This window comes from Triturus cristatus, chromosome 8 (genome assembly GCF_964204655.1).
Source record: "Triturus cristatus chromosome 8, aTriCri1.1, whole genome shotgun sequence".
Taxonomy (NCBI): domain Eukaryota; kingdom Metazoa; phylum Chordata; class Amphibia; order Caudata; family Salamandridae; genus Triturus; species Triturus cristatus.
The window spans coordinates 1,389,938,862-1,389,964,973 of NC_140591.1; the positions used below are offsets into that span (position 1 = coordinate 1,389,938,862).

Consider the following 26,112-nt stretch of genomic DNA (forward strand, 5'->3'; position numbering starts at 1 on the left):
GGTTAGGGGAGCACATTGTTTCGGTTCCAGCTTGTGGCATGAGTGTGAGGTACACACAGGTTTTATTCCAGCTTGTGGCATGGGTTAGAGGTACACACTGGCTCTATTCCGGCTTGTGGCATGAGTGTGAGGTACACACTGGTTCTATTCCAGCTTGTGGCATGAGTGTGAGGTGCACACTGGTTCTATTCCAGCTTGTGGCATGAGTGTGAGGTACACAGTAGTTTTATTCCAGCTTGTTGCATGGGTGCGAGGTACACACTGGTTCTATTCCAGCTTGTGGCATGGGTTAGGGGAGCACATTGTTTCGGTTCCAGCTTGTGGCATAAGTGTGAGGCACACACAGGTTTTATTCCAGCTTGTGGCATGGGTTAGGGGAGCACATTGTTTCGGTTCCAGCTTGTGGCATAAGTGTGAGGCACACACAGGTTTTATTCCAGCTTGTGGCATGGGTTAAGGGAGCACATTGTTTCGGTTCCAGCTTGTGGCATGAGTGTGAGGTACACACTGGTTCTATTCCAGCTTGTAGCATGGGTTAGAGGTACACACTGGTTATATTCCAGCTTGTTGCATGGGTGCGAGGTACACACTGGTTCTATTCCAGATTGTGGCATGAGTGTGAGGTACACACTGGTTCAATTCCAGCTTGTGGCATGGGTTAGAGGTACACACTGGTTATATTCCAGCTTGTGGCATGAGTGTGAGGTACACACAGGTTCTATTCCAGCTTGTGGCATGAGTGTGAGGTACACACTGGTTCTATTCCAGTTTGTGGCATGAGTGTGAGGTACACAGTAGTTTTATTCCAGCTTGTTGCATGGGTGCGAGGTACACACAGGTTTTATTCCAGCTTGTGGCATGGGTTAGGGGAGCACATTGTTTCGGTTCCAGCTTGTGGCATGAGTGTGAGGTACACAGCTTGTGGCATGAGTGTGAGGTACACACTGGTTCTATTCCAGCTTGTGGCATGAGTGTGAGGTACACACTGGTTCTATTCCAGCTTGTGGCATGAGTGTGAGGTACACACTGGTTCTATTCCAGCTTGTGGCATGAGTGTGAGGTGCACACTGGTTCTATTCCAGCTTGTGGCATGAGTGTGAGGTACACACTGGCTCTATTCCAGCTTGTGGCATGGGTTAGAGGTACACACTGGCTCTATTCCAGCTTGTGGCATGAGTGTGAGGTACACACTGGCTCTATTCCAGCTTGTGGCATGAGTGTGAGGTACACACTGGTTTTATTCCAGCTTGTGGCATTGGTTAGAGGTGCACACTGGCTCTATTCCAGCTTGTGGCATGGGTTAGAGGTACACACTGGCTCTATTCCAGCTTGTGGCATGGGTTAGAGGTACACAATGGCTCTATTCCAGCTTGTGGCATTGGTTAGAGGCACACACTGGCTCTATTCCAGCTTGTGGCATGGGTTAGAGGTACACACTGGCTCTATTCCAGCTTGTGGCATGGGTTAGAGGTACACACTGGCTCTATTCCAGCTTGTGGCATGGGTTAGAGGTACACACTGGCTCTATTCCAGCTTGTGGCATGAGTGTGAGGTACACACTGGCTCTATTCCAGCTTGTGGCATGAGTGTGAGGTACACACTGGTTCTATTCCAGCTTGTGGCATTGGTTAGAGGTGCACACTGGCTCTATTCCAGCTTGTGGCATGGGTTAGAGGTACACACTGGCTCTATTCCAGCTTGTGGCATGGGTTAGAGGTACACACTGGCTCTATTCCAGCTTGTGGCATGAGTGTGAGGTACACACTGGTTTTATTCCAGCTTGTGGCATTGGTTAGAAGTACACATTAGTTTGGGTGCAGGTTCCGACCAAGGCCTGGTCTGCGCATAGATACGATTTGTTTCTCTTGCTCACGGGTTGTGCTGTATTGTTGAAGCAGTTCTCAGCCATTCGCAGGGTGCAGGGGCTGTCGAGCTTAGCACGGCTGCCATGACAACACCCACTGCACGGCTGAAGAGCAGCTTTTCAGACTCGTTCTGAAGGAAGCTTCACGCTGCTGTCATGGGCATAGGGCACTGCTGCAGCACGGAGCCAAGCCTGGCATCCGTGTGGGAGAGGTGGGGGCCTCCGGGGGTGTGAGCAGTGTGCAGCAACACTCCTAACAGATTAATATCGGAATTAGCGTCGTGTGGATGGTTACAGAAAAGCAGCGCATCCAGGATTCATGGAACCCCATAGCTCTGTCTTCTCCGGACGTGTGAAGTATACTTCATGCATGGCTGAATTTTGTAAATACCTGTTGCCATGTAATTTCCTCTCATTCTGAATAGCTTGCTTCAATAAGCGGGCTATATTTACGTTTCACGTGCAGAGTGGGCAGCCATGTGAGTACTTTGTGAAACCCATAAGACTTGGAGTAAATGCCCCGCTTGCCTTTCCCTGAGGAGGCCCTCCCTGCGTGCTGTGCCGAAACATTAAGCGTTTTCTTAAAGGTCTGATTATTCCAGTTCTTATCATTCTGGTATTTATAGTCGTCGCCCTGCTGCTTCACCCTGTTGGAAAACCTGTATGTATGCTGTAAACATTTCTTCGAAAGTGCCTCTGGTGGATTTAAAAAATACCCCAGTCATAGGGGCTTCCAAGAATTGGACAATGCACTCTGAATTTGGAGCCGACGTGTAGTAAGTAGCAGAGTAGGCAGGTGTGGGAGTTGTGGTTGTTCATATTGCTTTTAATTCATGTGGGAGCAGCTAGTAGTCCACTTTCTGAATAGTTGAAGCAGCGTGGGCTAACAAGACGTGCAGCATTGACAGCCTGAAACACAAGGCAAGGACCACGCGTGCACCAGGCCGTCTGCATGCCTCCCTTGTCTCCATTTCACTTGTAGTGTAGCTTTGATGGATTGAAATGGAAGGATACCTGCTTAAGCTGCACTGAACTGTCTGTGCTTCTTACCTCATTTCATGTTACATGTCATGCAGCACTGACAACTTGATAACACAAGGTAAAGTACACGTGCTGCACCGGGCAGTCTGCAGGTCTCACCTGACTCCATTTTGTCTACTGTGCAGCACTGATGGCTTGCAATCCAAGTATAGGTGCATGCACTGCACCGGGCTTTCTGCCCTTCTCAGCTGTCTCCATTGTAGCTGCCATGCAGCACTCATGGCTTGGTAACACGGCTCTATGTACATGCTCTGCACTGGACTGTCTGCGTGCTTCACCTGCCTCCATTTTACCTACCGTGCAGCATTGATGGCTTGAAATGCAAGGCTGTGTGCATGCGCTGTACTGGGCTGTCCATTTGACCTACTGTGCAGCATTGAAGGCTTGAAATGCAAGGCTGTGTGCATGCGCTGCACTGGGCTGTCCATTTGACCTACTGTGCAGCATTGAAGGCTTGAAATGCAAGGCTGTGTGCATGCGCTGCACTGGGCTGTCCATTTGACCTACTGTGCAGCATTGAAGGCTTGAAATGCAAGGCTGTGTGCATGCGCTGCACTGGGCTTTCCATTTGACCTACTGTGCAGCATTGAAGGCTTGAAATGCAAGGCTGTGTGCATGCGCTGCACTTGGCTGTCCATTTGACCTACTGAGCATCATTGAAGGCTTGAAATGCAAGGCTGTGTGCATGCACTGCACCGGGCTTTCTGCTTTTCTCAGCTGTCTCCATTGTAGCTGCCATGCAGCACTGACGGCTGGTAACACAACTCTATGTACACACTCTGCTGCCTCCATTTTACCTACTGTGCAGCATCGATGGCTTGAAATGCAAGGCTCTGTGCATGTACTGCAACCCGCTGTCTACGTGCCTCACCTGTGCTTCCCACCTGTGTCCATTTTAGCTGCCATGCATCATTGTTGGCTTGGAACCCAAGGCTGTGTGCACGTGCTGCACCGAGCTGTCTGCGCCTCTCACCTGTCTCCATTTTAGCATGCACTTACTCCATCTTTAGCACCTTGAGGCTGTGGAATCACCTCTGCTAAAACAAAGCCACTTCTGAGGGGGCCTAGGGTGTGTAAGTAACTGTGTGCGCGAGGAGATGTGTCCTCTATTTGATCTGGTATTTGTGAAAAAATGTTGTTTACATGTGGCAGTGGCTGCGTACAGATCTGAATGAATGGGCGCACCTGTAGTAGGTGCTGAGCCTCTTGAGGTAATCTGCTTTGAAGATTCCCACTCAGCAGTTTTAAAGGCAGCCCTCTCAACCAATCTGTTACATCTATTTAAACATCTAAGTCGTGGATAAAACATTGCATCTTAGTTTACATTGAGCAATGCTCCACGTCATTTTTTTGCTTTCCAAATCACAGGTTGATTAGGACGCCCAACATTTTCACGGTAGTGAATGAATCATGGTGTAATCAATAGTGTGAATCTCTTTGATTCACAACAGATGCACCCATGCGTGACGTCACCCTCTTTTTCAGGACCATTCACAAGAAGGTTGAGCTGCAGGACATCTGCTGCACGGAGGCTGTGAATGGAGGCCATAATGGGGACAACCTAGTACCCAAAGGGACACCCCCGTCCCCCAACAATCACTCAGACTGCCCTGGAGAAATGCTGCCGGAGAAGTGGTGGGTTGAGTTGACCCTTCCTGTGATTTATAATCCCTCTGGACTGAATGTGCTATATGTGCATTCCTTAAATCACTCGCAGCTCCGCCATGCTCTGCCCAGAACTTGTATATAGTACAGTGACCTTTTGAGTAGTTATTCAAGATATTGACAATTTACCATCTCAAACCTGGCATTTGTCTGCACATTGTATGTTGGGTGCTGTTAAAAGCATCCGTTCAAATCCTGGCACGCTAAAATCTTGGCTGAGACTAGTTGCTCTTCGATCTTTTCTGCTTGGTTTCCTGGTGCTTCTGATAGGACAGAGATTTGACTCTCCTGTGGTTGAAGAATTTATGTTTTATCTGTTAATTTGAACAACATATTTAATCATGACCTGATGCTGCACCAAAGACAGTAGGCACAGTAAGGCCGAAACGCGCCTGAGGTTGCTTGCATGCTCAAGTAGTGAGCACATGTCCTGGCTGGTTGGGCTGGACTGGTCCATTGAGAGGCCGGACAATACTTTGCACTGATTTGTCCCTCTCTGCAGTAGAGCAAACTAACTAAACAACAAAGGAATGGAATGCATCCATATTATTTGTTAGTGTTTCGAATTGCTTCAGGCTTTCCATCACCTTTGTGTTGTCCAACTTATTTTCAACATAAATGTTCAGATGCGTGATCACAATTTTTTTTTAACGTCTGGGTTATCTGCTTGTTGTCTGGCTGTTACTACATAAAATAACAATTCCTTTGGACCACAAATCATCAGGATGTAGCAGCGGCCCATCGCCATCAGCTGCTCGAAGCGGCAGCCTTCCCAGTCTTGCGGTTGACTCAGCCGACTGCCGCCTGTTCTCCCAGTTGGCCACAGTCTGTACCAAGAAGAGAAGACGGGACGCCTCAACCGCCTGCTATTTCCATGAAATCTGGCGGAAGCTTCACTCTTACAATTACAAAAGCCGCACTACTATGCACAGGCTACAATACTTGAGACACGCAGTGGGATACAGCGACTGTCTTACGTGACGGAGCTATTGATTTACTATGAGATTAGAGCTATATGTCCAACCAGGACCCACCAAGAGCCAGATTAAAGTTGTTCTTGTGTTTACTGTTATTATACCTAGAACACCGTCATTACTGGCTGTTGGCTATGAAGACCAGGCACACATCATGTATGCATTGTACTCTTATCAATTCACCTCACACACCACTCAGAATCTGAAAGGGTGTATTGATAAAATTGATATTAAGAATCGGTGAATCACATCGTCAGTGAGAAGTTCCCCCGGCAAATCTTACTGGAGGTTAGCTCACAAAGCAAGCCTCAAATGTATGCCCGACTGCACCCAAGTTTTGAGTGGTAGTTAGGTGCTTAATTTTACAGTGGACACAAGCAGATGCCTAGCTTGAGCTTCTGGGAACGAGAAAGTGCGATCTTCAAATAGTCCCTTCTGGAGTGTCCCACCTACACCCTCATGGGGAACAACTGTGCCAGAGGTTGAATATATCCGCATGAGATACATTCACTTATTGCGACTCTAAATGCATATAATTTACACAGTGAGCGGTACTCTAAATACTAAGCGCTATCACTGCCATGGTGGACCAGGCTTGCACATGTTGTTCTATGTTGTTTGTGTTTGTATAGCACATTTCTACCATTTGCATGGTCCCTTTTGAAATCGCACCCTTTACAGTTCTAGGTTCCGCATCATTGGACTACAAAGTGGTCTGACGACATTTTATTTGTTTGGGTTTTGCATTATTTAGGGGTGCACAACATTCTGTGAGCCCTAGGGTGAGAGGGCTCTTTGAAGAGCCAATCGGTGGGGAGCTTACCACACACCCTAATGCCGTACTCCCTTACACTACCTCTCTGTTGTGTTGGATTCCCTTCAGTCCATCGAAGCCCACACTCTCAAAAACACAGGCCGTCTGAGGGTATAATATTGAGTACTTTTCCTAGGCCCCTATACCACCGGACCCCCTACTGTGCTGCCGCATGATAATGCAGCCTCAGTGGAACCCCCGGTGAGATTGGGCCAGACCTAGTGACGGGGCGGCACACTTCTCGCAGAGATGCTCAGACAGCCCTTTGTTGTACCTGTCAGCTCCCTTGCCACGAAGACAGCCGCCTCCTATCGTCAGCTCAAGGTCGCCATCAAAAAGCATCAGCTCCGTCGCTATCTCCATAGCAGCGCTTTCCTGCCCTTTGATTTACCGTTACGTTTCAGCCGGGCAAAATGTCACCTTGTGTGCGGAAAACACCTCGCCTCCCTCAAGGGACTCGCCTGCAGCAAGGAGCTTTGGATGTTGGTACAAGAAGGAGAATTTTTATTTATCTACTTGATATTCTTATACAGCATGACGGCACCTTGCGGCATTAGGGCACCTTATTAATTTAAACAACCTATACAAGGCATATGAAAGCAAAACCTTTACAATAGGGATATTATAGTGCTGAGGTTGGGCTGAGGTACGGATGTTATGCTGTGGGTAAAGTGTAGGGGAATAGAGGCTCAGTTAAGACTAGCGAGAGAACAAGGCAGAAAGGTTGATTCAGCAGTGGGTGGAAAAGCTCAGTTTAAGATTTTTAGCCTCTTCTGAAGGGGAGTAAGTCAGGCTGTTGTCTCAGATAGACTGGCAGAGAGTTTCACAGAAATGTTGCTCCTCCGGTGAAGGATCTGTTCTGTGCTTCTTTTGTTTTTTACTTAAGGGCAGTAGTTGTAGTTTTTTTCCTTTTGTAACTCTGGATCCACCAGAGAATATCAAGATGTTGGCCAGGTAGTTGAGTCTTCTCTAAAGAATGGCTCTGTGAGTTACGCAGCTGATACCGAATTGTATTCTGGCCTCTAGTGGAAGCCAATGGAGATCTCGTAGAATTGAATTGACTTGGTTGAATTTATTTTTGTCAGTGAGTGGTCTTGCAGAAGCATAGAATACTGCTTTGAGGGAAGAAAGGTGGCTGGCTGGCAGTCCTGCTCAAATTGCTTTGGCATAACCGATTTCTTGAAATTATTAGAGTATGTGCTGTTGATTTTTTCGGATTTCAAGAGAATTATTTTTCTCTTGAGTGTGTGTGAATGGCATTTTGCTGACTCAGCTGTTTGCCAGTGTGTTCATTAAGAGATAGGTTGGAGTAGATCATGAGTCCTAGTGAATTCACATTTGGTGTCCGTGTGAAAAAATGTGGTTTGGAAGCATTGAATCTGTTTCCACAGTGCTTTTGCCAGTTGTTAAGTGGGTGCCCACCCATCCCAATAGCAGAGCGAGTGCCCAAAAGACTCCTCGAGGTTGGGTGATTTCAGTTGGTCTTTAAAGAGTACATTTCCTAAATTCATTCCTCTAATATATGGCTAGTATGTGGAATGCGCACCTTAGTAACAGGTCATTCTAAAGTTTAGGCTGAAGGTTGAGAAGTCATTGGACTCCCCACTCTCTGCAGTATTTCTGACATGCTGCTTGTTTGGGCTTGGGGATCAAACAAATTAGCACAGAGAGAGTCGCTTCTGCAATGTCACACAGGAACTAACAAACAATGGAATGGAATTCCCCCCAGAGGAGGTCTTAATGGTCACAAAGTGGCGGTGCAAGCATTTTCATCCTTACCTTCTTTTGTTCCATGTGCCTGACTATTTAAGTCTCCATCTGTAAAAGTGCTGTAGGATTTGCCTCTTCTTGATATCCATTTTATATTTCTCAAGACAGCCTTACAAAGGTGTTTTGTCTGCATGATTAAAACACTTCTTGCCCCCTTGTGGTGCTTTCGAAGCCACCGTCGTGTCATGGCACTTTTATACCACTCAAGCATCAATATTTGCTGAACATTGACATGGACCTAAGATAGCGAAGTGACCACACCGCAGTTCATAGTGCAGCCCTTGCTTCCGAGCGGGCTCCTGTGGGCAACCGTATGCTGGTAGCTGATGGAACGTCTACAGATCTGCTGCTTTCAGAATACATTGAATCACCCGCGTCCCCCAGAGATCCTGCATGTCCTACTGGAATGAGAGTGCATGCTCTGCTGAGCTAGTGTTAAAGCTTTGAGGCTGAAATCTAAAAAACTACAGCGGAGCAGTTCCTCAGAATCCGTAATATGTGCAAATATGTGAAAACATGTTGCAGTCAACACCTTCCATGCTTTAATCTGCAGTGCTCTTGTCCTTGGTTATGGCTGGCATACCCACCGTTTGGTTATTATTCTGCTGCTTGTGTTTAATCCCAAAGGTATGTTTTGTTAGCTCTTTGGATCCTATTACCTTCCCCTGTACTAGAACCACATTATACCCAGACACTGTTGGAGCTTCCTGCACTGGTATCAAGGGATTGTGGCTGGACATGCCCTTGGGAAATCTTGCACTAGGATCATGGGCATAGATCAATGGGCTTCAGTTGAACACTAAGGCACCCTTCAAGATCTTGTAGCCTTTGTGTCTCATATGATGGTCTGGGCCAACTCTCTTTAGTTTCCAGAAGAGGGGACACAGACATATAGTATACATACTTCCCTGGCACTCTCAAATGACCCGAAAGGGATAGGTACCCAATGATCATACACCAGCGACGCCAAGGCTGTTACAAGAATCCAGCCCTCGGTCAGACCCGAGGATGAGACTGATGGCACACAGCACAGTGCTGTGTCAGTATTATTGTGCAGTGTAAAAAAGCATTACAAGTTTTACAGACGACAATGCATGTGGACCCCGCAGTAATCTGATTTCAGCCTTGAGCATATATCAAATTGGAAGAATGTTACAAATCCGATTTTTAGATACCCCTGTTCCAAGCCTTGTGGTGGGCAAAGGGTGTATCAATCATTCTGAAGAAGCACACTGAGATAGACAATGATGGGTGCTCTCTTCCAGTTCTTGGTGTCGGGCCTTGGTCAGGTGACGCACAAAGTTTCAAAATGAGTTTAGACCTTCTCTGAATGCAGCAAAGAAATCTGATAGATGAAAGAGCATATATCAACACTTGAAGTAGAGGAAACAGGACATCAAATAAGTTAATAGGAGAGATGTGAAAATTAAGTTTGGAAAGAGGCTACTTCAAGTAACCCGTGGCTAGCCAGATTGCCATTTTTCCTTCTCTCCCAGTTTCAGCAGCCAATGGTCAGTGGTACCTAATGAGGTTTCTTGATATTTGTCTCAGGGCACGAGTGGACTGGGATACCGACATCGGTCGAGATAGAATATCTGAGTGGGCCGACCAGGAAGCCCCTTGCAAAGCCCTGCACTCTTGTGAGCATAACCTGCGTACAGGTGCCTTTACGTGGTCAGCATCTATTTACCTGGGAGATTGGAAGAGAGAATACGCTGCGTACAGGATTCCAGGTGCCTTTAAGTGGCCAGCATCCGTTCACAAAGGAGGTTCGGAGAGGGCAGAAGGCACACATTTACTTTTAGTGATGCTCAGAACACTATGTGATTCCACGCATCCTTCAACCATCCGAGACCGGTCTCTGCCTTTACTGCAGCCATCTGACTGGGTTTAAGCCCAGAAGCTTAAAGTGGTCATCCAATGCAGCATGCTATATTGTTGTCATCTGGGGCAGGATAACATGGACATTCTCCCACTGTCCTGTAGGTGCCATGTATCTAGTTCATAAACCTCAACATCTGTAAACTTGTAATCAAAACAACATCTGTGAATGTGCACAGAGGCAGCCTGAGCTATTAGGAAAGGTAAAGGTATCCCCTCAGTAAGGGTGGGGAAATATCTGTCACATGTCAGGTGAATTGAGCAGTAAATGTCAATATGTCAACATATGGTAATGACTCACATGTTGGACCACCCCTGAAGAGTTCCCGCACCCGTCCCACTTCCTGTTCTGCCACCATCTCTTCCACTCCCCTCCATCTAAGCCTCCCTCCCCATAGGAGCTCTCCACTCTCCTCTGCACCCCCTCAATCCAGCTAAGCCTCCCTCCCCATAGGAGCTCTCCACTCTCCTATGCACCCCCTCAGCTCAGGCCTTGGATGCTGTCCCTCCCCCACCCCCCTGCTCTCAGTCTGCACTACTCAGAAATAAAACCACAATCACGTACTGGGTTACACTCATGCATAGTTATGTTATGTTATGTTATTTATTCTTTTGTATAGCGCACGGCTACTCAAAAAGAGTGTCCCGGCGCTTTAGAAGCCATACAAACAGGCTGGAGCCTCAGGAAGGGCAGCAGATCTTGGGAGCTGTCAGTCACGTGCCTGCCCTGACATTTGACTCACTTTTCACTAGACCTTTTGGCTTTTCAGAGACACATGTCTATCAGCCGCTTTCCACATTTTACAGTGCGCCAGTTCACATCTGCTCATCAGGTAAAGAAACCTTAACATCGACCCTTTCAGGGGGGCACCGCCCCTAACAGCAGGGCTGTTTGTGTGGGTGCGTGAGCGGTGTGCGTGCGTGCACGTGTGTGTGTGAGAGAGTGATATTGGTCTAGTAAAAATAAATAAACACATTGTGACCTGCCGAAGCACAGCTATGTGAAACAGGAACATTTTAATATGTTACTCATTAGCAGGCCCTGCAGGTGGGAACGCAGGAAGCTTAATAAATGAGGCCTCAGAGGCACCACTTGCTGTCCAGGGAAAGAGAGCTCTGACTGTTTCATATCCAGTTCCCCTTTTTAATTCGCTTCCTGTAACTGGAGAGGCCTTATCCATCTCGCGGTGACAGGAGACATTTTCAGCATGGAAAGTAAGGGCATTCTTTATCGGAAACATCTGGGGTCGTGACCCGGCCTACCTGTGACCGGGAATAAGGCACTCTTGCAATCAGTTGCCCTTGGAGCCTGTACATCTGGCCTTCAATCTGTGGGGGCCTGGGTTTTGTAACAGACCTGTCAGGTCGCCTTTTCGTGCAGCCAGCCGAGGCCACGCACGTGCACCCATCCCTCAGCGCGAGAACAAAATGGCCGCCGCTGCCGCCTATTTCCCATCTACTAAAATGATGACTGTTGCAAGACAGGAAGGTGCTCACCAGGGACTTCTCAAGGATTTTGGGAGCCCTGGGCAAATATATTTTAGGGGGCCCTTCGGAATAGCTTAGAATTTATCATCCAATTTCAGCTTTTTCATGCCCTCTTTGCCCAGGTAACTGACACTGCACAGACACACTGGTCAAAAATCTATATATGTTTACATCTAATATTCACGTTGCATGAAATATAAACAGAACATTTCTCTGCAAAATGTTTGTAATAGACTTTCACACATCACTGACATTAATTTTTTTTTTAAACTAAAACGGCATTTAAAACAATCTGTTTCAGAATAATTAAAGGTCATCATAGCAATATACTCTGCTAAACAGAGCTATGTCTATTGGGGCCACCTGAAAGGCTGGGGCCCTGGGCCAGAGCCCAGTTTGCCCATGCCTTAAAACGTCCCTGGTGCTCACGCTGACCCAGATGCTGTAAAGAGGCCTGCTTTGTGATTTTACCATATCTGTAGTCCGTTTTCCATAGCCCTCTCGCTTCCTTTACGCAGCACTTCACCGTTGCCTGTATTATTGTTAGATTTCATTTAAATTAGGTGGTTGCACTGTTTAATATTTTAATAATAGTAACGCATATATTATTTTATTCATTTGTGTTGGATTTGGCTCAGCTTAAATGCCGCCTGTTTCAAATACGCGGCCATACAAACGGTCAAACAATAAAATGAAACCATATTCTATTGCCACAATCTTAAAATTCCAAAAATACCTTTCTCTCGCTTAACAACCAGTTACAGCTTCAGTGACTCCCCAGTCACATTCCCACCAAACCATGAATATTCATTAATTGCCACATTGTGATGAAAGATAACATGCCAGCAATCAATATTACCACTTTTAATAATAATCCATTAATGATTGTTGTGACAGATAATGCCTGGGAGAGTCGGTGGTGGAATGTGTCTGGCCCGTTTACTGCTGGTCAGGAGGGGTTCTTTCCAGAAATGTATAAACTAAATCATATTTCTCAGTCATCTTAGGCTACTTAAAACAATTTCTTACATTAAGACAGTCATTCCACTAATCCCAGGGCTCCCATGAGAACTGCTCATTTTGTTGTTTGTCAGAGCCCCCCCCCCTAAGAACTAGGCCACAGTTTGTAAGATTCAGGCTGAAAGTAACTGCTTATTGGTGAATGTTACTCATGAATATTAGGGGGTCCATCCGGTGAAAATAACAAAATCTAGCTCTCTTCCCCATACTTGCATCATCAAGAATCGACAATAAAAAGAGTTCAGGAACTTCCATTTGTTTGGTGATGTGTCTGGTTCTTTTTTTAAATCCTCTTGGGATATTAGTCACTGGCTGTGAAGCCTATTATTTTATATATATATTGGTCATCTTATTTTTACTTTTCTCCCAGTATGTGGTCATCATATGACTGTCCACCGGTAGCCGAATATAGTTTTGCCCCATTCTGTTTCATGACCTTAGATGTTCCCTAATGTTGGCATGCCGGGACATAGTAAACACCTCTATTTATCACTTGGAACGCAGTCTTAAAGGAACACAATTGTTTCGCCCCTTTCCTCACGGCGGGACAGCCCTTCCAAATGTACTTCTGCGCAAGATCAGAGCTTTCTCGCCTGTGCTAGTCCAGTTGGAGTAGAACTTGTTGCTTGCTCAAGTGTTTTCTTGACAGGTGGGCAGTAGTTTGGTTTGTGTTATTTTCTTTTCAACATCATACTTTTAGTTGTACTGACTTCCTTAAAAATCTGAATTACTAGAGAAAACAGAGGCAAAAAAATATTGACAAAGCCAATGGTTTTGTGCTTAACGCGCTGACGCATGTGTTCCAGAATATTAAAGCGAGACATATGGGAGGGAGCCAGCAGGAGAAGACGAGGGCTATGGTTCCATTCTCCCCAGGCCATTCTATGTATATTTTGAAGCAATGGTTACAGTAGGCCTTGCAGACAGCTGCTCTGTTAAGCAAGAAAAGAGTTAAGATTTCCCTTTTAAGTGTTTTGTAAGTTTTGACATGGTGCTGATGTGCCTTTATAATAAACGGATTTATGCAAAGCATATGGAAATACTTTGTGCTCATCTGCTTATAAGAGGACAGTCAGGATTGATATGAGGTTTTGCTTTAAATGTACAGGTGCTGTTATGTACTGAGAGCCTGCACAGTTTGAAAGGAAGAGTACCAGCATTTCTGAGCAGCAGACAAGTACTCTATATGATGTTGACAACTTGACTTGTTTTTGCTTTTCTGCTCTCTAGCGATTTGATACATTTGACGTGTGAGCGTTTGCTGCAGTTTTATCAGGAACGTGTTCTCTTCTTGTTTGGTACTTAACAAATAAAAAATAGTCTTTTTAAAAGCGCCAGGTGTGCTTGTAACGTCACTGAAAGCATGTAGCAAAACTTTTTTAATGTGATATATACTCGTGTAAAGTGCATTTTGAGATGAAAGAATTGATGGTGGGATAAAAGATGGCTCTTTGGGTAAACTTTGATTCACTTTGTTTAAAGGCAAGAATACACACGCACACACTTGAGTTAGGCAGTTGTGTACTGCAAAGAAAGATTACTCCAGTGGCTCACCGAGCTGGGATGCACACTTTGTTACCCTGCAGTACCAGTGAAAACAGTGCATATCTATTAGAAAGGTGAAAAAGCGAGAGTTCAAAACTGAAGCGTGATGCTTCGACACCAGTTATGTTATGTTTATTCTATTTCTACAGTACCTGTGCACCATGGGGTTTCATGGCGCTGACAGGTAAGTGGGAGGAAGAGGAGGGAGGCTCCTCCATTTTAGCCAATCACAAAAGCTGAGATTCTCTATATTGCGCTCCGGTCCCTCATTCTCATGGTGCCAAAAGCCTGCCACTAATGGATGCCACCAGCCGCAGACCTTATGCAAACCTTTGTGTTTGGAAGGGACTTCTGCAAGCATCCATCCACTTTGCAGCAGCTACGGTAAAACAGATTGTAGGTCCTTATTGGTAGGGACCCTTCCACATCAGGCTAACAGCTTTCTTTTACTGTGTTAGAAGAGACCATATCACCCATACAGCTAGAAAGCATATGCCAGCACTTAGACATGAGTGGAAGTGGGCATGTGAAACTAACCATGTGCCATCCAGGGAGCGGAGAATGGAAAAGAGCATTGCTCTCCCTACAGGAGGTTTCCACTATTCAAACTTCATGCGCTGCTCCATCGCTGACGAGCAGTGACCTGCAGTCGCGTCATCTCTTGCAAACGATAGCGACGTGCAGTCAGATGGAGATCTAGGTCTGTCCAGTATACACATGCCTTTGCTGCCACGGCCTGGTCTCCTGCTCATATGGCCAGGGAGTCGCCGATGGCCCATGCAGGTGTATACTTATCACACCCGCAACCCCCAGACACCTATGCAATAGAAACAATTTCTGTATTTCTGTGGGATAGGGTGTCGTAAGACCCCCAGGCCGTATTTATTAAACAAACTTAAAGACCACACATTTATAACTTTTTACATAGTAACCACATTATTTACAATTTTTGTTACATCTTTGGTATCCTAGTGTTAACATCAATTCTAGTTCATGTAATCACCTCAGTTTAACTAGTCTGTTTCTGTGCAACCAAGCAAAATATTACGTGACGAATCCGAGTGAGATCAAGACTGGCTCTGCCCCTTCTTTGACCACAGCGGGGCCCTCCTTATGGGAGGCATCCCCTTTCCCACTCCCGTCTGTCCCCACGGGGAGGGGTCCAATGTAATCGAAGAAACTTATGCAGGGGGCCTGGCTGGCCTTAGTATACCTACTGCAGGGCACCTCCTACACCCAGGTTTGTCACCTCCAAGAGCTAGTGCTAGGTTATGCCCAACTGCTCATGCGGGGGTGGCTGCTAGGTAAAGGACCGCCTCAGCGACCGCCCAGAAACCCCCTGCGCCCCTACCACCTCCGTCCGACCTGGTGGCAGCCCCCCTTGTAGGGTCCATGAATGCCGATGTCAAATTTTTTCAAACAGGAAGGCGAAAAAAGGAGCCTAAATGTCCCCCAAATCTTTACCTCACCCGCCAACATAAATACGACAATTTAGAAAAGGAAACAAGAAAATGTCAGACAAACAAAACAGTAAATAATAGCTACAATACCGACCAGGGAGAAAAAACTTCATTAAATTCAAATCAAAACCATGACAACACACAAATGGAAATAATAACACTCTTCAGCAAAAAAAATGCCCAATTCCATAAATAACCTTCAGAACCCTATCTTTTTGGGATGGAGGGTGGGTGGGTAAACTCTGTAACCTGCGCAGCTCCTTTGGGAGGCTTCTGAAGCAAACATCCAGAATGGTGGGGGCCCCAACAGCTCCACGATGCTGCCGCTCCGAGTGGAGTCCGTAGTGACCGTGTACTGGGGCAGGCAGGAAGCAGAGACCCGCCTGCCCCGACGTGGCCGCTTAAATAAGGGCGGGTTTAAGGAACGCCTCCCTCCCGAAACACTATAGTGTTTCCTCAGGCTCTATTGTCCAGACCCACTCCCCACCCAACCACCAGCTTGCAAGTGACCATTTTTTCAGACTCAGCTTGTGTTCTTAGGTCTTGCCTGAGCCAGCGCATTCGCTGTGCTGGCGAGACATTTAGTAGCTGGGTTTTAAAAGTGCTACCCAAAGGCTTTTGCCGGCCACCAGCTTGCTGTTACGTGCACAAGCTCGCGCGACGTGCACAGCTGCCATCTGGCTTTCTGTAATGGCTCATTAAACCTTACAGCGCGTGCGTGAATCCCTTCTCCCACTCCCTCCTCGTCAGCTTTATTTTCCTTTCACTTTTGCGCCGCGCGGCCGTGTCACTTTCACGGCCGCGCGGCCATTGCTTGTTTATGTTTGAATGTTGTATAGCGTGAAATCGCGGCGAAGATACTGGAACGCTTTACATGAGTGCTTATCCCCCATACCCAAATTGCTCCTTCTCTTCCATGTATTTCTCGGCCCCCGCCACTCTCTGTTTTTTGCACTTTATTTAGCGCGAATTGGGCTCAATGGCTTTAGAGTCTTAACATGAGCACCAGTTAGATTATATAATGTCAGATTCATGTTTAGGCACAGGGATGTTAAATGCTTTGCCCAGAATCACAAGCTGTTGAACCGTCGCAAAAGTTGTTTAGTCTTGACTGCCCCCATGCCACCCAACTCCTCTGCTGCCCCCACCTCCCTTTAGCTCTTTGTTGCTGTTCCACCTCCATGTTTGGTCTTCTTAATCTTTCCAGCCCCCGCTCACTTCCTCTCTTGCACCGTACCCACTCTTGTCCTTCCCCCTTTCTGCTGCCACTCATGCATTTGCCTCGGGGCAGCAGACGGAGAAAACTCTCTCCCGCACTATGGCCGCCGTGGGGCGGCAAATGCAGGGAATGCCACGGGCGGCCAGAGGGCTAACTACGCCACTGATTGTTCAGTGAAATGAGATGTAAATACATAAAATACTACTCCGGCGTGAGATGTGAGCAAGCACACTTTGCAACAGTTGACAGGCACACATGCATATAAGTATATGGGGTGAGACAAAGGGCTCACAGTAAATGTCAGCATTGCAGCCGTTATTTTCTAATGAACTCGGAATGGCAGACTTAGCTGAATGCGGACGCTGCTGGATTAGCTCATTTTCCCTCGAAGATGACTGTTTTGGTGGCAAAGGTGTCAAAGGACCAGGACGCGTGACTTGAGTTAGAAGAGTGGCGTGTTGTGGGCTTTAGGCGGGCGTTATGGGTGACAGTCATAAACTCAAGACAGGGACGTATTTTAACTTAATTACTAGTTCACATGAAACTGCAACTGAATTTTCAACGCACCATCATTTCCTCTCCAAGAGTGTTGTGTAAAAGTGAAACACTTCAAGCAATTCACATTTTTTTAATTTTTGGCTCAGATATTATAGCATATATTACATTGACATTTCACGTACTGGAGAATCAATTATTGTCAAGATATGGGAGAGGCTTTGTGGTTGACCACATTTCACACACATTAATATCGCATTCATTTCTTATTAGCAGGTTACAGCAGTGAATACTCAATTCATTATTATGGCTTGAATGCCAGCTGCTTTATGTAAGGTGTATCTTCCAACTACTTTGTTGTTGGAGAATGAGACAAAAAATTAGGAGTACTTGAATGTGAGCCAAAATTAAATGTTTTTTCACCATAATGAACATTTTAAAATTCAACGTCTTGTGAGAGGTAAAGTGATTACGCCAATTCAGAGTCCAGGATTAGTGTCTCTGTTCGATACAATTTGAGTATAAGGCCACCACTGCATTTTAAAAATGCAACCATTGTGCCCATTAGGCTACGAATGGTCCACTGAATTATAGAAAATGTATGTGTCTTCCCATTCAACACTGATTTGGATCTAGAATGATAACGTGCTTGGGCTGTCTAGTATGCCCTCTCTGGTATGCCCTCATCTGGGATTGCATATTCCTATTTCTTCACTGAGCTGGCATGGCTGGTTTTGTGTGCCTTTTTTATATTTATTATTTTTTAATTGGGTTGTTCAGTTGTACATAATGTCTTCTTGGTTATATATAAGGTAACAAAAATGCTTATATCACTTTTTTATTATAACTTTTCAACATGCCGCACAGCAGCCACAATGCTCTAGAACATAACTTAAATGCATTTGCAAAGCCAATAGCTCTGGCTAAACACTTATAAGGTCCCAAAGGCGAGACCTATTGGCTATGCCAATGCTTGTTGCTCTTAGAGCCAGGCCGTAACCCTCGCTCAACCCTTTCCATAAGTGCTGTGGTGTATCCACCTCTCGGAAGCGTGGCCAGATATGCCGTTCTAGGGGCGCGCTGAGAGCTCGTGGCCAATGCTCAGCTGACTATAGTGTGAAGGAGTCACTGTAAAGAAGCAGACAGAACTCGCATTAACTTGGCAGTCCCAAAAGTGAAAATTCCCTGCTTTACTAACCTCAGCAATGCTTGTTTCCTCGAGCTCAGGGCCACGGTAGGCTAAGTGAGTCAGTTCCACGGATTCAAATGTGCCCAGATTTGCAACAGCAGGTGCCCAACCCCCCAAGCTATATCACCAGCATGCAATATCCCCTTTGCCTACTCATTAATGTTAATGGTGCAATAAGTGTACTCGCGGTGTGTCTTCCAAGGCGGACGCCCTCGTGAGGGAAGAACAAGACGGTCCGACCCGCAGTTCACTGGAAGGCGGGAATCGGCGTGTGTGCTTCCCAGCAGAATGCTTTTCTCTCCTTTGTTCCTCTCATACAATCGGAATATTGTACGCCTTTCCCGACATTGTGAAGCATTTGTAACGTGAAGTCAGCAGCCCGCTGGCTGTACCGTGCGCATGAATACATTGTACAAATGTTCTCCGAGGTCGTTATTATTTGAATAAACATTTAGGAACATTGTTGGAAAAAAGAAACTCCGGAACAAAAGGTTAAACGATATTTGCAAGTACTCCGAGGAACAAGTCCTGTCAGGGCAGTGGTTTGAGAGACTGCGGGGCTTATTTACAAGCCCATTACACTGCCGGTGCGTCACTTTTAATATGGGGAAAAGTGACGTACGGGCGGCTTGTAAATAAGCACCTTAGAGTCCTGGGTTTCAATGTCTACTTTCCACTGACACTGCTTGTGATCCTGGGCAAGCCACATGAGGTCCCTTAGCTTTTTGCTTTCCCTGAACCTTGCTGTCCATCTGTCACTGAGCCTCAGAAACAGACTTTGGAAAGGTGGAAAAGCTGTGAACACTGACAGTGCTTGTCACCTGCGGGTGACCCGCTCATGGCGGTCATAGGTCTGCTGTGTGCGCCCCCAGTTCGTAATTTGTCGGTGACCCTGTGCCGCCTGAATGGGGATGACCATGGTCTGTCAGTGAGCACGTGTTACCTTCCTGAAACCATTCATCATAGGGCGCTGACATTAGCTGGCACGGTTTCAGTCAATCTCAGTAATCATTCGGCAAAGTGGGCTTGGTGAAGGTGCTGCCGGCTGCCACCAGAGGCGCTGTTTCATGCACACTCCTCCCTGCGCTGCCACCAGAGGCGCTGTTTCTTGAACACGCCTCCCCGCGCTGCCATCAGAGGCGCTGTTTCATGCACACGCCTCCCTGCGCTGCCACCAGAGGCGCTGTTTCTTGAACACGCCTCCCCGCGCTGCCACCAGAGGCGCTGTTTCTTGAACACGCCTTCCCGCTTGTCCAGCGTGCGTGTCCTGAAGGTTGGTGACCCAGGCATTGGTGGCCACGTAGGTACTGGCACATTTCCTCTCATAAAGATTAACGCAAAAGAAGGTGAGTAAAGAGACCCACTTGGCTTCTGAAAGATGCTGAATCAGCTGCGTGAATGGACTTTTTGGGAGAGTATATATTTACTATTCCTAACTCCACATCTACATACCTTGAAGATATATGTACTGCGTACTTGCATATTAGTGGAGTTAGGTACAGAAAGTCTAGACTTACCTGTCAATATTTTATTTTCGATATTCTAGCCTCGATAATCTGTGCCTTCGATACTGTTGATAGATATTCAGGGGGCACACCATTTTAGATGGATGTCCAACAAGACATGCTTGACCAACTTAGAACATTGGAAACCATTTGTAATTTGGTCAGCTGGACTTTCCAGCTCGCTTTCCTTCTGTTTGTAAGATTGGCTGTATTTTCTGGCCACTTACAGCCTATTAATAATAATTGGTTTTACTTCCCTTGTGCATAAGTACGGTCTCAATGGAGCTCTATTACCCTGCCATAAACACTGTTCTTTGATCCCAGCTTGCTATTTCTCTGCACCACTCTGTCCCGCAGAATGTATATGTTATAGAGTGTCACATCTACTCTTAATGACTCCTTGTGCTAGTTACAGTAATGAGCTGCCTACAGGTCACAGGTTTCAACCTTAAAAGAAGTCACCCTCCCTTCCCACCCTTCTGGGTTCTATAAAGTGAGCACCCTTGAATGGAATAACAATCCTTGCTGATATTCAAGCACAAAGAGACAATTCAGTCCATACTGTGTTCTCTTTAAATAGTCGATATTATGCGTAAACAGCTCTCATGAAGTTCTCATGACTGTTTTCCATTGGTCACAGAGAAGTTAATACCTGTATATTGAAGGTGTTACCTTGTGTGTTGATAGTACTGTTGAATGTTTCCTGATGGCATAGTAACTGAGGGAATATTTGCTTTGTGGCAGGTGGCGGTCAAAGTGATTGACAAGAAGAAGGCCAAGAAGGACAGCTACGTGACCAAGAACCTGCGGCGTGAAGGGCAGATCCAGCAAATGATCCGGCACCCCAACATCACGCAACTTCTGGACATCTTGGAGACGGAGAACAGCTACTACCTGGTCATGGAGCTGTGCTCCGGAGGGAACCTCATGCACAAGATCTACGAGAAGAAGCGACTAGAGGAGCATGAAGTGCGCAAGTACATCAGGCAGCTCATCCTGGCCGTCGAGCACCTTCACCGTGCTGGCGTGGTGCACAGGTGAGGAACCGCAGCAGATCTAAACACGTCCCTCTCATTTTGCACATTCATCTCAAATTCTGGAGGAGATGGAGCACACAGGCACATGTGTATTTCCATCTTTGCATGCTAGACAGGTTTCATTCCTTGAACTAGGCTGCTCACTGGTTGCACAGTACTTGTAAGGTGGAAATGCAAAAGTAGGTGTAAGAGGTCTGGTGGAACAATGATATTTTCACTTCTTACAATGATAGTTGTTGATGGTTGCATTTGAATGCCTATAGGCTGAAGGTTGAATTTCACAGCCTCAATGCACGAATAATTGCATGCAGCCATCTGAGTGTATTTGTTCGCATTTGCTTGTATGTTTGTGTGTATACGTGTGCACATCCATGCATACAATATCTTGTACTTATCTGTTCGGTACTCCTACAACTTTTACAAGGACTAACCTGGCCTGTGCACCTCTGCGGATGTGTTTCTGCCTATATCTGTGCTGCGCGTCCTTAGAGACGTTTTCGTGCACAATATGGAGCTGCTCTGCACAACCCTGTGGATATGTTTCCATGCTCCTGTGCATATCTGTGTTCCAGACCAAAGAAACCATTATCCTTTAAAAGCACGGATATATATACTGCACACCTACGCAAGCTTGTTTCCTTGACGATGCACTTAACTGGCTGCATACCCCTTGTGACGTTTCATGCACAGGCACTATTCTGCACACTGACGTGCCCTAGACCTATTTCCTGAATTCTGCTGCAATAGAAAACGCCTCTTAAAATATGCACAGTGACATCTGCACTGACATACTAGCTCACACCACATTTGTTGGCAGTGAAGGCCAAGCATGAGAGGGCCCATTGGAGCTCAGCGACGTCTTTGCGGATGTGGAGCTCACTCCCCATTCATTGGCAGTGGAGCCCAAGCATGGGAGGGCCCATTGGAGCTCAGTGACGTCTGTGCGGATCTGGGAGCTGACTCCCCGTTCATTGGCAGTGAAGGCCAAGCATGAGAGGGCCCATTGGAGCTCAGCGACGTCTGTGCGGATGTGGAGCTCACTCCCCGTTCATTGGCAGTGAAGGCCAAGCATGAGAGGGCCCATTGGAGCTCAGTGACGTCTGTGCGGATGTGGAGCTCACTCCCCATTCATTGGCAGTGAAGGCCAAGCATGAGAGGGCCCATTGGAGCTCAGCGACGTCTGTGCGGATGTGGAGCTCACTCCCCAGTCATTAGCAGTGGAGCCCAAGCATGAGGGGGCCCATTGGAGCTCAGCAACGTCTGTGCGGATGTGGAGCTCACTCCCCATTCATTGGCAGTGAAGGCCAAGCATGAGAGGGCCCATTGGAGCTCAGTGACGTCTGTGCGGATGTGGAGCTCACTCCCCATTCATTGGCAGTGAAGGCCAAGCATGAGAGGGCCCATTGGAGCTCAGCGGCGTCTCTGCGGATGTGGAGCTCACTCCCCATTTATTGGCAGTGGAGGCCAAGCATGAGAGGGCCCATTGGAGCTCAGTGACGTCTGTGCTGATCTGGGAGCTCACTCTCCAGTCATTGGCAGTGGAGTCCAAGCATGGGAGGGCCCATTGGAGCTCAGCGACATCTGTGCGGAGCCAGGATTGTTGGCAGTGGAGTCCAAGCATGGGAGGGCCCATTGGAGCTCAGTGACATCTGTGCGGAGCCAGGATTGATGGCAGTGGAGTCCAAGCATGGGAGGGCTCATTGGAGCTCAGCGACGTCTGTACGGATGTGGAGCTCACTCCCCGTTCATTGGCAGTGAAGGCCAAGCATGGGGGGGCCCATTGGAGCTCAGCGATGTCTGTGCGGATGTGGAGCTCACTCCCCATTCATTGGCAGTGAAGGCCAAGCATGGGAGGGCCCATTGGAGCTCAGTGACATCTGTGCGGAGCCAGGATTGATGGCAGTGGAGTCCAAGCATGGGAGGGCTCATTGGAGCTCAGCGACGTCTGTACGGATCTGGGAGCTCACTCCCCATTCATTGGCAGTGGAGTCCAAGCATGGGAGAGCCCATTAGAACTCAGCAACATCTGTGAGGAGCCCGGAGCTCACACTCCATTCACTGGTGGTGGAGCCCAAGTTTCAGAGGGTCCATTGGGCTCAGTAATGTCTGCACAGATCCAGGAACTGACACATTATTCTCTGGCAGTGGAGCCCAAGGTTAGGAAGGTCTCTGGAGCTGGCACCAGAGGATTTGATGAAATGTCACTTGACGAGACAGAATGTGAGCATAAGGGAAGAACAGGGCGGGCTGCAGCATACTCCAACCCAAGGCATCATACTGTCGGAGTACCAAAGAGGTTACCAAAGACAGGCTTCAAAGGAACCTTCATGAAAAATATCTGAGAGACTTCATCCGTGGGCTCTTTTTTGTGAACAACTGCAGTTCCTGGGGGGCGGGGAGTGGGAGGAGTAGGGGATACGGGTTAATGTCAGTACATCAGTTGCATTAATCATTCTGAGACTGTCAGTAATTCATCTTGGTGCAATTAATATCGGGAACCAATTTATTTCCGTCCGTTTTTCATTAATTACAGTTCATTAGTATTGGATTTTCTGAAGTTTCCTTTTTTTATATTACTTTTTTTAGGCTAGTTTTTTCCTACCTCTTCCCTATAACTTGCATTTTCTCTTTTTTTAAACTGTTGCCCTCTTTAAATTTATATTTTCTGCTATTTGCTTCCCCAACTTCCAGTATTTGCCTGCACCCCCTTCCTGTGTTTTAGTTTATGAAGTTGTATTACCGATATGTTTGTCCAAGGACCATTGTCGTCTGCTGTCTGTATTGTGGCAAGTATCATCGATTTCTTATTCACAATATAATGGAGCTCGAAGTGAAAGCCCAGTGTGATGCGGGCAAGAGGTTAATAAATTCTGTATGTGCCTTTACATGGCCTGCTTGGTTTAGAGTCAACCCCCTTCCTTGTGCCAGGGGAACAGAAAGCTGTTTATGTACAGTGTTTTCCTATCCACGTAACCTCTCGCCCATGCTGTTCCGTGATGATGCTTATAGAGGGCGGAATGGCAGAAAATAGCACATATTTTTCCAGTAGCCCAAAATAAAATGATGTAAGTTGACATTCCATGAGTCACAGGCTCTTGTGTGCGCACAATATCTACATACATCTCAGCAGTGTCAAGTGTTTATTATTGGAAACCTGGAAGAGCCATCGCTGCCAGTGAGAGGTAGAGCGGAGGTGAAAGTGAGCCAGGTAGAAATATGTAGCCACGAAGAGGAACTTGCCTTTGGATCGTTTCTGGGAATGTTGATAAAAAGATGGCAGCTGCTCTGACAGTCCAAAACTATCTCTGCTACGTCATAAATACCTATAGAGCTGCGCAAACTGTAATGCATCCCTTCTAATCAGTAGTACCTTCCAGAGGCTACTGCTGTTTCCTGGACCTGTAGACCCTTCTAAATTCTAAGGCCTTTCCCTGGATCTGCAGAGCCTTCCAAACTCTAATGAAACTCCCTGGACCTCAAACACCCTCCAAACACTACTGCCTTTGCTTGGACCCTCCAACCGCTAACGCATTCCCTTGGCCCTGTAGAGCTGTCCAAACAGTAATGCTTTTCGCTGGACCTGTAGAGTCCTCCAAACATCAATACCCTTTCCTGGATAGGCTGAGCTGTCTAAACACCCATGCTGCTGAGATATGCAAATGTAAATGTTCTCGACCAAATCTCTGGAGTGCTCCAAACACTGATTAGTTTTAATATTTTTGACTGCTTATACTTTAGAGAAATTAGTAATTCCAGCTTTCAGATCAAAAAAAGTTCATATGAAGATTTATTTGAAGTTTTGGCCCAGATTTCACGAGTCTTTGTACAATGAGTAAATGCCATGTTTCTTCTTGTAAAGGCCGCTTCTTGTATTTGTACAAGAACTGTGTCGGTATATTAATGCAGCATATTATCGATATAGGGCTTCAATTCAATGACAGTAGTTAACGGGAGCCTCTAGTTGTTGGGTGCCATGTTGAAGTGCTCTCTGCCTCCATCCTGTCCTCTACCAGGGCAGTGGACCCTGCCGGTCAGCAGACCCACTGTACATGTAGCGGCTGTGCTCCCCGTCGCTTCTTAACCCCTTCAGTGCCCATGACGAGCTGGACTCGTCATGGGCCGCGGTGGCGCTGTGCCCATGACGAGTCCAGCTCGTCATAGACCCCGCCCGCTAATGAAACGGCCGGCACTGGGCGGGGAAAGGGGCGGGCACTGAAGGGGTTAAAGCCACAATGATTTGCAAAGCACACTCTAGTACAGGTGTGATGAAAGACTCTCTGAAACCAGAACCCAATGGTCAGTTTGTTATCAATCCAACAAAAACAGAACTTCTCCCCCTGTGCATATGAACTCAAATATAGGAATCTTTCCCACCAGGAAGTTATTGCCCAGTCCACGTGCTAACTTTTAGGGAGAGCTGTTGAACACCAGCCTCTTTTTTTGAGCAGGTCGAGTACATAAAACCCACTCGTCATGGCGCCATAGACCAACAGATGCAATCATGTCGATCTCTTTCTGATCCTCGCCACATGTTTGGGGGGGGGGGGGCACTCTCTTTCCTTCCGTCTCTCACCATAAACCATGCAAAATGCAATAATTTTTTTTTTTAGTTTAAAGCTCATTTTCTTCTGGACTCAACAGGGTTATGAAGTTTCCTTTCTGTCACTATTGCAACATTTCTGGCACCAGAATCTCGAATTTCAGGTTTCTCAGAAGCACCAGTTACGAAAGATTACCCGCTCCTACCTCCTGTATTGATAAGGTATATTTTCTTGCAGTTCTTTGGCACCTGAATCTGCCGCTCTGGCACCAACCCCAGCACGAAAATGTGCCAAGCTTGGTTTTACTACCTGTAGGTTAGCGGTCTCTGTGCCTCTCTGTTGTATCCTGGTCAGTACTCTCGGCTCTAAGAGCATTGATAGCCCTAGTTGACTACAGATGTTCCTGACGTCCAGGCCCAGCTGGCCCAAAAGTTGTCTTCTCACAGTCCGCAAAGCATTGGATTTCTTTTGCATGCACTGCTGGATAAGACAGGGCACATCTTCATGAAAAAGCCCGCCTCCCTACCAACCACTGGGAATTCAAGTTTGTAAGGAAAATTGTAAAAAGAATGTTCTTGTCTTCAAAACAAGAGCGTTGCGTGCT

At 46.8% G+C, this 26,112-nt stretch overlaps 1 protein-coding gene across 2 annotated transcripts in view; it reads left to right on the forward strand.

The window, feature by feature from the left end:
- The window catches only part of HUNK (hormonally up-regulated Neu-associated kinase), a 91,521-nt gene that overhangs the window by 19,239 nt on the left and 46,170 nt on the right, over positions 1–26,112 (forward strand). For both annotated transcript variants that reach the window (XM_085623107.1, XM_085623108.1), the window contains exon 2: positions 20,675–20,967. In XM_085623107.1, the coding sequence (XP_085479233.1) occupies positions 20,675–20,967 (293 nt within the window). The remainder of the gene's footprint in view (positions 1–20,674; positions 20,968–26,112) is intronic.